The 12856-nt window shown below is 39.0% G+C and overlaps 1 protein-coding gene across 13 annotated transcripts in view; it reads left to right on the plus strand.

Moving 5' to 3' along the window:
* Nucleotides 1-12856, plus strand: part of ZNF462 (zinc finger protein 462) — a 157773-nt gene that overhangs the window by 77769 nt on the left and 67148 nt on the right. For 8 of the 13 annotated variants that reach the window (XM_063714339.1, XM_063714341.1, XM_063714336.1 and 5 more), the window contains 3 exons: nucleotides 424-710; nucleotides 3660-3778; nucleotides 7269-7460. In XM_063714339.1, the coding sequence (XP_063570409.1) occupies nucleotides 424-710; nucleotides 3660-3778; nucleotides 7269-7460 (598 nt within the window). The remainder of the gene's footprint in view (nucleotides 1-423; nucleotides 711-3659; nucleotides 3779-7268; nucleotides 7461-12856) is intronic. The other 5 variants (XM_063714343.1, XM_024252399.3, XM_054520411.2 and 2 more) reach the window with 2 other exon arrangements.

The following is a 12856-nucleotide window of genomic DNA, read 5'->3' on the forward strand; positions in this document are numbered from 1 at the left end:
GGCTCCTCAATGACCATACTACTTTGCTTTTCTTTCTCTTCCTTCCTTCCTTCCTCTCTTTTCTGTGAGCCACAACCCTAGCCCAACTTTATGTCATCTTAGATGGGATTGCAGTTTGAATTTTCTTTTAAGATGGGGAAGAAGTGAGTGAAGTGTCTTCAGAGTGGGAGAAGCCCTTGTTCACGTTTCGCAAACAGTAGCAACCTGTGTCCGGGTATGTTGTCCTAAAATCACCTCCACTGCATGAAGAATGGCAGTTGGGCTTGCTCTCCCTCTAGGGGTAGCTGGAGAGGCAGGGGAGGAAGCTTTGACAAGAAGTGCTGTTGAGTTTGGGAGAATGAAGGGAGAAAAAGAAAGCTGGGGACAATGATGATGGATATTTATTTTGTTGGTGGGGCATGTGTGTGTGTGTGGTTCTCTTAGCAGGAGGCGGATGACCCTGCCCACTTGTTCCTGGATGGATTGGAAGCAGCCAAAGACGCCAGTGGCGCCCTGGTGGGCCGGGTGGATGGTGAACACTGCTTGCTTGATGGAATGTTGGAGGATGAAACCCGGCCGGGGGGATACCATTGCAGTCAATGTGACAGAGTCCTGATGTCCATGCAGGGGCTGCGTTCTCATGAGAGGAGCCACCTGGCCCTGGCCATGTTTACCCGCGAGGACAAGTACAGCTGCCAGTATTGCTCCTTTGTTTCTGCTTTCAGGCACAAGTAAGTGCTGTTGGGGGGTCACTAGTGGTTACTGGGAGATGATGTCATAGTGGAAGGCACTAAGCTAAAGCAGAAGCTTGGATGAGTAAGAAGGCCCCACTCATGGTTCACACCTGCTGCTGTGTTACCTGGAGCCTCAGTCACCTTTTCTGTAAAGTGGGGCTGGGAACAGGAGATTGATCAGATGGCGTTAGATTTGGCAAATGCAGGCATTTTAAAAATGAGAATTGGAGGAATTGCTATGATTTACCCAAAGGAAAAATGGCAGCTGTGGAGAGTAGATGAGTCTCCTGATTCATCTGTCAAACATTCAGCCAAAATCTAGTCATTGTTTGAGGAAGTAAAGTCCATTTGGAAAACTGAGTCGCTAAAGAGGTAAAATTAGAACTATTAACCCATGTGACCAAAGAAACATTGCTTGCAATTTTTCAAAAGATCTTGAAAGGTAAAGAAGTTCATGGATGCCAAAGAGTTGCTTGACATACAGGGAGATTGAGAAGAGGGAGCTTCCCATTACTCATCACAGCTTTGAAAGTGTAAATATGGAATAGGTGTGTAAGGCTTTTTGGGACCATGGAAAGAGGGGTGGTTTTAAGAACAACTTTTTGTTGCCTTTCTCTTGCAGCCGTATAAAACAGAGATAAATATTCAATAATGCGTTTGGACAGTCTTGGATAAAGGTGACTAAGACTGACATGCTTTTTAAAACAATTTTTTTAATGAAATAAATGATGGACTACTTGCTTCTTACAAAAGATGAAGGGCCAGTTAGTGGTTGTTGAACAGAAGAAGGAGGTGGTGTTTTCACAGAGGTTAGGATGGGTTGTAAACACTTTATTATTATACAAAGCCTAATATCTAATCTTTGTCATCAGATCCATACATTGGCATAAAACTTGAAATACTTCAATTCAAGAAGTATTTATTGAACAGCATCTATCACATTGTCTGATGCACAGTGGAACTTCAGTAAATAATTGTGAATAAATGAATATATCCTGTCCTAGGTACTGTACTTTTGGGAAATATAAAGACACAGGCCATGGTCTGTGGCCAAGGGAATTTAGGGTCAAGGGTTGGTTTATGAAATAAAAAAAAAAAAAAAATACCCACTGACTCAGCAAAATAAAGCACGTCTTTGAAAATACCAGTAAAATACTATGATGTGTCAAAGAAGGGAAATGTTACATCAACTTTGGAAGAGTCAGGAAGGTTTTATGGCGTAAGGAGCATTTGGGTCAAGTCTTAAGGTAGGAAAATAGGACTTGAATAGTTTGGAAAGAACATAAGATATAGAGGAAACGCTGAGGGAGGAGACCGTGAAGCTGACTGGGGCCCTAGCTGGGGGTTCAGTTTGACTAATCCTTAAGTTACATGTAAAGGAATAGTGAAAGATAAGGTCTAAATACTTTAAAGGAGACCATATTTGGAGTTTTAAATGCCAGGAAATAGTATTTCGTAATTTAAATTGCTGGTAAAAGGAAGAGTCAAATTAGTAAAATATAATTGCTAACATTTATTGCATCTCTCTGTATACCAGGTACTGTACTAAGAGCCTTTAAGTATTACTTCATTTCATTCTCAAAACACTCCTGTAAGGCATGGCCCCATTATTATCATCTTATGAATAAGAAAAGTAAAGCCTAGAAAAATTAAGTAATTTGCCCAAGGACACACAGCCTATATATAATGGCTGAGATTTTATCCCAGGTAGTCTGACTCTACAGTGTGTGCTCTTGAGATTAAAAAAAAAAAAACATGGGGGCTGGGGACAAGGAATTAAGAAGCAATAATAGTAGCTAGTTCAAGAAGTTAGGGAATGATTGAAGGAATAGATTTGCCTGACTTGGAAAAATTGACTTAATGCATGGCATGAGGGATGAAGTAAAATACAAATGGCACCTAGGTTTTCAGTTTACTCAGCTGGGAGAAAGGTTAGTGCCATTTATAGAAACAAGAAAATGAAGAAGAGAATTTGTTTTGTAGAAAACTCTCTGATGGGTTTGTTTAGAACTGGTTGAGTTAAAGATAACTAAAGGACACCCAGAGGGAGCTGTCCAGGGGCAATTGAAAATGTTGCTTTGGAGCTCAGGAGAGCATTATATGTTGAAATGGTAAGCAGTACTGTTCCCATATGAGGCATTTAGAATGGAATTTAGTTCTCTGGAGTACTGATACAAATTAGAACTTCTTCCCACACCTTGTTTGGTAGATTTATTATTTTTTTAGGCTAATAATTACTATGAAGTACTAGGGGTTCGTTGTAATTAAATAACTCCCTTGTAAATTGCTTCTGGAAGACTTACAGCAAACATGGCTGTGTGTATTAGAAGGGATATGCAGCCTTTTGACCACGTGACTCCTTTAAACATGCGTGCACTATGCCTCCATATTAATATAGACCCTGGCAACAAGACAGCCCATTGCAAGAAGGTCAGCCACTTCGAAACCTCTCTTCCTCACTCTAGTGTTCACAATGAAAGTAGAATTAGAATTCAAAAAGAAAGTCAGCTCTTTTCAAATGCTAAATTTCTCTAATTCCCATTCTGTTATTTGAATAAGTTAGAGGACTAATTGATAGGCACTCTCACTGGCTTGGCAGGAAGCTTGAATTCACCCATATTGTACCTTCTCTTTAGATACACTCTTCCAATGATCAGAGCTCTAAGAAGGGACAATAAAGATTCTTACCATGACCTGTTACCACTGCCATATCTCTAAATCCAAAAAAAAAAATCTCTTAATCTCTTCCTTTAGCTTCCTGTCCTCTTAGAGTAGGTACAACTCTTGAAAATTAATTAATTAAATTGATAAATGCCATTATTGGAAAGTAAACAAAAGGACTTCGGACGACCTAGAAGTAGGATTCCTGGAAAAAAGGCAATGAGCAAATCCTCTATGCAGTTTTTAATTTTGTCATTTTTCTTTTTGTTTTCCTTCTACATCAAGTTTGGATCGCCATATGCAAACCCACCACGGACACCATAAACCATTCCGATGCAAACTCTGCTCCTTCAAGTCCTCCTATAACAGCCGGCTGAAAACACATATACTCAAAGCTCATGCTGGTGAGTTGTGCATTGATGATGCACAAGTTCTTTAGCACTCTCTGGGTTTGAAACCTGATGGTCTTTATTGAGTGAAATACTGTCCTACCTTACACTTGAGAATGTTATTCTTGGGATGGATGTATATTCAGTTTTGTTTTCACCTAGTAAAGAAAAAATAAAGAAAAAAGTAAGTTAAACAAAATCACCTAAATCCAAAATAATACAAAACCTATGTCACCCATGTTATGGTTAGTTCGTTCGTGCTACTAACAAGTTAGAATTAGACTGTTGGTGATTTTTACAGAAATTTCTAAATTGCCTATACTTTCTAATTCAATTGCCAAGAATTGTTATATCTACTAAAAAGGCTTTCCAGCTAAAATAAAGTTACCAACTTAAGGAAGTTAGAAAGGGCAAAGGGAACTCAAAATGTGTGAGATTTTTCAAGAGATACTCTTAGATATGTTTCCGTACATAAGATAGAAAATGACTTTGCGTTGTGAGTGTCCAGGAGCTGTACTGGTCTCTATCATATTGTTGTTCCATCTCATTACTCATTAGAAAAAATTGGAAATGAAAGAAGAAATAGAGTCAGTCATCTATAATCTTATCCAAAGACCCCTGTTGTTGACGTCTGATGTGTCATAAACATCCCTTACCCACCAGGCTGTGCACTAGGCGTGTTATATGCATCATCTTCTTTAGTCCTGCAATCGTCCTAAAGGCGAGGCATTGTGTCACATCCCTTGTGCCTTGCATAACCCTTGGTCACACTTTGAACAGTGTTGTAAGAACCGCTCAGAACCTGGGTCCTTCATTTTTGCCAGCTCCTCATACTCTGTGTAAACAGGACCATGTCTCTTCACTGTCTTCTGAGTGTTGGATTTTATTGAACTGACTTAATGCAGTAAGATTACCCAGGGCTCCCAGTTGCCCCAAACTCCACTAGGAGTAAGGAATGGGACAGGGAAGTTACCTATAGAGGCTTTTCTCTATCTTTTTGTATTTTTCTGTCTCTGGGAAATTTCTACTAAAGTCCTTGAAGTGAGTGGCTTCAGGATTAAAATCGCTGTTTTCTAACTTGTGTATATTGTAAATTATCCAGCTGGGACACTGTCCTGGTGAGTTTTGCCCATAGGCCTTAGCCTTGTCAAAAGCACTTTCACCAGCGAGAGCTGGGAAGAGATGATTCGGCCTATGGGAAAGACTTGAAGAGAGCATCAGAGTCTGCACACTGATGCCAGCGTATTAAGCTGAAGTGTCCGCTCTTGGAGCTGACCCAGCAAACTGGCCTCCCTGTACTCACTGGCTGGCAAGAAGAGAGCATCCAGTAAGAGAGATTGGGAGCAATGTAATTCAGTTCTTGACATACCTTGGAACTTTGGCCTCCATGACATTGCTTTGAGTGACTGAATGGGGCTTGGCTTGGAAAAAGCCAGTACCTTTTCTAAAAGACTATTGACTCATCTTGTCTTTTCTAGATAGATTATTTTATTTTATTTTAAAGAAGAAAAGGTAATGTGTGCTAACCCAAACATCTGGATTTGAATTCTCTCTCAGGTCGTGCAACTCACAGCCACCAGCAAGATTCACACAACCAAGCTTGCATTTAAAAAAAAATGAAAAAAATAGAATAAAGAGGGCAGTAGTATTCTATATATTGTGTTATATATATATTAGTAAACATCATACCCAGCATTGTCATCTAACTCCTAAAGAGATACAACTGACTGGTGTTCCTGGTTGGGTCCTCTGACTTTTTTGAACTTCTGTCCTTCCTTGTGCTTTGTAATGCTGGGCAATTCAAGTTTTTCTGTGGGTTTCTTCAAGACTTCTTTGGAAATGCAAACTCTGAGGGTCATCAGTGGTGAGAGGAAGGCTTAATTACAGAACTTGGATGCTATACTCACTTCACATGTGAACTCATTTAGTAATTTTCATGGTGGCAGGAAAATAATAATCTCGGAAATGTAGGGGCAAAGAATGATCTTCCAATACCTGTTTTTCTTACTTTTAATCCTTAGACCACACCTCTGTTCATTTTCACTGGTCCACAAAACTTTGTGATTCTGTTTTCTCTTTTTTCTTCTCTGACTTTTAAATGTCACCTTAAAAATTAATTTTAAAAATACATGTTCATTAGAGAAAGTTTGGAAATGAAAGAAGAAATACAGTCAATCATAATCTTGTTATCTAAACACTGCTGTTGTTAACATTTCATATATTTCCTTTCAGTCATTTTCTCTGTAATTATTTTTAACAGTTGTAATTCTAATGCAATTGAATATATATATTTAGCCTTTGTATTTACTTTTATTTTTATGTTATTATAAACTCCAAGAATTTATTTTAATTGAATAAAATAAATCATCAATAGGATATGCCCAGATTTACTTAATCGTTTCCTTATGGTTGTAAATTTAGGTTATTTCATACCTTTTTCAAGCGTAAATGGTGTATATTTCTAAGTAAAGCTTTATATTTATTAAAGGATATCTTCTTATTACTCTTTGAAATGGAGTTACTGGGTTGGAAACATGAGCATTTCTAAGTCTATTGTTCTTAAAAGCAAAATGGCTTTCTGAATTGATCTTACCAGTGTACATATGTCCAACAATTTAAGCATGCCCACTTCACACTCTTAGTTCTTAAAATGTAATTAATTTAACAGGTAATATATGGCAAAGGTAAATCACACTCTAACTTAATTTGGTCATGGTGATCTGTGTTGTATTTCAGTGGTATAAAATTAATTTTAAAAGTAGTGCTTATTTTTACTGAGAGGCAGTCTTCATTGAAGAATATTGGAGATAAACACACACACATACACACACACTGTACCCCCTAAACCCCCATGTTTACATATACAGCTCTCTTCCTTAGAGAAATGACTTATTTTTACCCATTTCTGTGCTATTGACTAGATAAGGAAATGGAGTTCTATGCTGAGGTTTATGAACTGGTCCAAAAATATATATATGTGGGATGAGAACGTGTATAGTTAGCAAGGAAGTACAGAATAGAATAGCACAACAGAGCTTGCACTGAATGACTTTGTGATTAAAAAGCCACTAATAGATCTTTGGAATAATAATTAAGCATGTTATTTTCTGGGACTGACAAAAAGGCCACCTTGAATGAAACCTGACATGGTCATTTCTATTGTAGAGAGGGAGGGAAAGGGATTGGAAATTTTTCTAAAGGGGGTATCATGGGCAGTTGGGTTTCACTTCCTATTGGGGAATTAATTCATAGCTTCACTCCTGTAAGCAGAGCCCAAAATGAAAAAGGACAGTTCACTAGATTCTGGAGCTCATGGAAGAGTTTCAACTCCAAAGGAGCACTGTGGTTGTGGCAGGTTGTTGGTCTGTGAGGTTCGTTCATAGAACATGAAGCTTGAGAAGCGCTTCTCTAGCATGAGTTAACTGAGTTATCTTGTTTCCACCCTGGCCTTATACCCTTCTCCCCTCTTTTTCCTGTTCTCTTTCTTGTCACCATCCTCTTCCAGGTGAGCATGCCTACAAGTGTTCTTGGTGCTCATTCTCCACCATGACAATCAGCCAGCTGAAGGAACACTCCCTCAAGGTCCACGGAAAAGCCCTGACCCTCCCCAGGCCACGGATCGTCAGTCTCCTCTCCTCACACTCCCACCACTCCTCCCAAAAAGCTACCCCGGCCGAAGAAGTGGAAGACTCCAATGGTAAAAATGGGCTTCCAAGCTGGAATTAACGACTCAGGGTTGAGGTGGGCTGGGATTCATTGCCAATCATTTTTTTTAGAGGAAAATCTTATGTGAAAACATGATGGTTCAAGTAAAGGAAGAAATGTGAAAAGGTTGAAATGGTGTGGAGGTTGGAATGGGAAGGGGAAATGAACTTGTTGAGCATCTGTGTGACGCCATGATGAAAATGGAATTCAGCGCTCATGGGAGTATTGCTAGTGGAAAGAGCCTGTTGAGTGGGATGGATTAGTTTTGGATCATTCCCTGTGGTTTCAAGCAAGAAAGTGAATAGAGTACCAGGCCAATTTGTTGGTTTTTATTTATATCCTGTCTTGTTCTAAAAAAGATGTGCTGTGAAGTGTTTGGGGTGACAGGTATGTACATTAAGGACACACAATTCAGAGTAGGAGTGCAAAGGGTGAATGAGTGGGGAAGTGTGTCTGACTGAGTCACGTGATACCTTAGGGGTGTCATAGGGATTTCTTACAGCTAAAGGATGCTAAGGAGGCATGAGTTGGGAGGAGAGTTTTACTGTTTAGTTTTGGAGTTTCAGAAGAAATACAGGAAGCCAGGGAGAGGGTCTCCTCGCTAGCAGTGTGACCCAAGCTGTAGGGGAGAGAAAGAGAGTCCAGACCTTGGAGACTGCAGATATGGCATAGTAAGCAAAGGGATAGTTTATTGTTTTTATAAGACCGGAAGCAGACCTGTTTGATTTCTCATCTCACCTCAAATGATTGCAGAATCAGCTACTTAGAAGAGAAGTAGAGGAAGTCTGCAGATTCTTCGAGGTAGACCTGCTCTCTTCCAACCCCTTCTAATTCTTGAATCCCTTCTGCAGGAGCCAGTTAGCTAACCATCAGCTTGAGTACTTCCCAGGTCAAGGAATGACTGTCTCCGAAGATCTACTGTTACATTCTTGAGAGGAGCTTAGTGGACTGGAAAGAAAGCAGAGCAAAAGTCTGGGTTTGAATCTCACTTCTCTCAATGGTGGTCACGTTTCCCTGGGCAATCTTAGCTTCTTGTACCCAAATGTAAAATTGGATAGTGATATCTGCCTCAACTGATTAACTTCAGAGATTAATGAGAAAAGGTACTCACCTGTAAAATACCTAATACAGCCTCTGACACATAGTAGGAATTTAATAAAAGGCCGTTTTATTTCTGTACTTTTCATCCTTTGGTTGCAATTCTGGCCTTTGGGACCATTTATAACAAATACGAATTTTGGTTCTTTTTAATGTATGTGTCTGAAACAAGAGACTCTTCAGATAACCTGATGATCTGACAGCCCAACTTGTCAACATGGTCTAATTCTCAGATTATCAAAAGAATAAATGAGTAATCTTTATTCATGAGGTCTGTGAGCAGACACCTATAGGAAGAAATGAAATGGTAAGTCCTAAGATGAAAAGCTGCTTTTTAAAAAGTTTTTGAAGCTTAGTGGTCTTTCCTTCGCAAATCATTTATAGCGTTCAACACTATAGCTCCTTACTGGTGTCCCGGCCTTAAAGGACTTCTGTTTAACAAAGAAGGCTTGTTATGATGGCTACGACTTGTAATGAAGTGACCACACAATCTCCTTAGCTACTGTATAGTAGTTTAAAATGGGGAAGGAAGCCTGTGGTGTTTTTTTTTCTTCTGGGAAAATTTAGAGTCACACATCTAGGGCTGGGTGAGAGTACCTGTGGAAGGGTAAAGAAAATGTCCCCTTTTCACCTGAAATCTTCTATTCACCAGGAAAGGTCGGTATATTGCAACCAGAAGGGCAAAATCTAACTTGACCCAAATTGTAAGATCTGTATTAATGTGATTTTTAATTAATTGTTTTCGTCTGACATGGAAGCTACATTTGTGGAGCTGTTTGGATGAAACAGATTCATCTCAGTGCCATTGCTAGCAAAGGCTTTTGCTGGGACATTTTTCTCAATGTCATACCTTCTTTTTTCTTTGTCTTTCTTCCTTGAAAGGTGGGTCTCAGTCAGAGGTCAAGGGAATCCTTTAAACCCACCCACTGCATGTATCATCATCCTCTGCGCAGACTAAGAAGAGTTGAGTTCAGTTATATTCTTGAGCCTGTACTCTCTCCTGAGGGCTGTACTATGCACGGAAGAATCAGAAATGAGTATAGTATTTTTCTGGCCCTCCGACAACTTAAAATCAACTGTTTAGATGATACTATTAGCGCTTACATTTGAGCTAACCATAACCCTAAGCCTCAGGCGTAATCTATTTGTGGAGTGATTTCAGATTCTTGGAGGATGGACTATAGGGAGGAGTGTGTGTCACAGAAATATGACAAAGTGATATTGAGTAGCTCTCTCTATAACATAGATAGTCTGTTTTTGTTTAGCCACAGGGAAATAATTTGCAATATATAAAAGGGATTCTTACTTTTCTCCTTATGAAAGAACATAGTAACTGAAAGCTCTGTATGGTAACTATTTAGTGAGCCCTACACAAAAGTCATTGGGCCTGTACTGTTTTTAATGTATGTAAATGACCTATATCAATGGATCAGCAGTGATTAGTTTAATTTGATGACATAAAAGCTGATTAGATCAGGTAAACAAAAAGAAGGCTATTCACATGAATTTATAATTCTGTGGAAAGAGTAGTTAATAGTTGTTCATTCAGTAAGTATTTTCTTGAATCCTTACTGTAGATTTTGTATAGTTTTGCATGGCCAAGAATGGCTGAGCAGGCCCAAAGTGGGAAGACTTTGCTAAGGAGCCGGATGGTGGATTCCTAGAAACAGCTAAGTCTACAGGATGGAAAAACAGCTGTGGGGCTAGATAGTAGCCTGTAAATTATGCCTTGAATGGTGTTTGAAACACACATGTGAAATCCAGTTGCACATTTTAATAGAGAGAAGCTGTGGGGCTGTTGGCTCACAGTTAAGGTTTCCCACACTGCAGATGCCAGGACAATGTGAACACACCAACCAAAAATGTGTTGCAGGCCTGGGGGGAGTCAAGATCCATAAAACCAGGGAAATCACCAGTGTGTCTTTGGCTTTCTGATTTCCTAGTGAGGGTTGTGAATAAAACAAGTTGACATGCTCCTGTTATTTGCAGTGGTCAAATGCTTGCCGTCTTGAGAGTGAGCCAGTCTTCTCTGGCAGAGGGAAACAGCCTGAAAAGGGAGGTTCTTTCTAAGCTGCTCTCCCTCCCAGCCCAGAGGAGGGAGGAAAGTGGAGAAAGCAAAAATGAGAAGGTAGAGGGGAGATTTCATTCCAGCTGCCTGGCCACACACCTGTTCTGTGCTTCAGCCCTGCTCTTGGGCTCTGAGCTGTCAGTCTTGACATGTTTCACCAGCACAGGAATCCTCTATATATTCATGATGATCAGTTGTTGGAAAGAAAAGCAACGGCTCTATGGTATTGGTTTTGTGTATAAGATAATGGGCAATGACACGTAATTGCTATTCTAAACAATGCATTAAGGGGAAACAATAAGGTTGTCAACAAAGGGAAATGCTCTGCTGTGTTTGTTTACTGTGTTCCTTCTCCTGCCATATACAACACAGGACTGGCTTTTATCCGGCTGTTTCCAAGTCTCTGCTTTCAGTACAGAAAAATACACATATAGGCACAGCTGTAAAATAACAAAGAAACTAGGACAGCGTAGTTTAGCTATGAGATTTGTTTTAGGTCTGAGAAGCTACACAGGACATGGGCAATGGATATGTAACTTAAAATTCAACTATGTGTTTTATAAGAGGTCAAGCCAGTGGTGACATTCCATCTTTTTCCTCCCTCTAGTTTCTCCCAGGGACTAATAAGTTATTTTGTTTCATCTATCTATGCAGTTATGCTATGGAATTGCCTGCTTTAGAAAATAGTTACTATCATGCATTTAGGACAAAAACAAAAATCAGACCAGGTGCAAAATAAATAAGGTGAATGATGGTAACATAGTTTTGTTTTGCTTGTTTGTTTGTGTGTGTGTTTTTTTGTTTTGTTTTGTTTTGTTTTTGGCTGGTGCCTTAGTTAGCAACCCTGAGAAAACACAAAGAACACTTGGTTGTGATACCCCTCCATTTATAATATAGAACTTGATATAGTCCTCCCGAAAGAGAAGTCTGTGATATTATGAATTAATAGAAAAATGTTTCAAGGAGCTTGGCAATTTCCTTTTGTACTGATTTTTTAATAAATTTCAATTGGTTTTTCTGCTCTAAACTCTAGAATAATATTTGACAAACACTATTTTTATCAAGACATTTCTCATCAAGGAACCACATGTACTTATTGTCTGTCATATCAAAGTCTTCAGCATTGCATCCAAAGTTCACCATTTAGTCATACTTTCTCCATTGCACAGTGGCTTCACTAGCAAATACTGACATTCCTACCATTGCTCTACTTACTACCCTAAGCATTTAATGTCTTCCTTTGTACTTCTACTCACTTTCAGTAAGCTCTGCTGGGAGGTTAGGTGGATTTCTTTCCTGTCTGCTTCTCTCTACTAGTCCATGACTTTCACTTCCTTTAAAGATTGATTTTCATTGGCCCCAAACATACTCTTGTTACTCTTCCTGGTGCTGTATTAGTACTTGCAGATATGCTATTTTTTCTGTGCCCTAATTTTCCAATATGGACAGTTAGGTAAGTACTTATTAAATATTTATTCTTTTCATGGACCAATGATATCTTGGAGGCATCACAGTTTTCAGTTCTGTTAATTGTACTGGGTCCTCAAATACATTTTAATTCCACTAACCAAATTACACAGGATGAGTTTATTTCATTTCCATTTAAGAGGGAGGTCAAAAGACAATCTGAAGATGAAACCTTAGGGAATGCTCTAACATTAATTCTCTGACACAATTACTCTGCCAAGATAAAAAGATCTTCCTTGACAAAGAGCGTTTTAAATATTGTCATTGTTGCCTGCATGATGAGACCTTCTGTATAGGTGGGAAGCTGAAGGTTGAGACAGGGTATAAACCCTTCTGTCCCTCAGAATGATATAGAAAGGATGATGGAGCTGGAGAAATGAACATTTCTAGTATGGTCAGCTGTTAGCAGAGTTGCTTCTTGGAGCAAGTGCACACAATTATTGATCTTAGAGTGGGCTAATTTGTTCTCTGTGTCTCTGTCAATATACAGTGTTTGGTTGCAGTTAAATTCAGATTCAAAGATGATATAGCGATAAACTGACCAACAAAACTTGTCAATGAGTAGAGCTTTTTATTCTACCTGAAAACTTTTCCCATCAGACTTTTAAAACAATATATTGGTTACAAGAGACTCATTTGGTGAGACTCAGTTTTTCTAAACATTAGAGATTGGCAAACTTTCCTTTAAAAAAATTTAAATTGACACATAATAATTACACGTATTTGTGGCATACGGTGTGATAATTTGATACATG

The sequence above is a fragment of the Pongo abelii genome, chromosome 13 (assembly GCF_028885655.2).
Source record: "Pongo abelii isolate AG06213 chromosome 13, NHGRI_mPonAbe1-v2.0_pri, whole genome shotgun sequence".
NCBI classification, from domain to species: Eukaryota; Metazoa; Chordata; class Mammalia; order Primates; family Hominidae; genus Pongo; species Pongo abelii.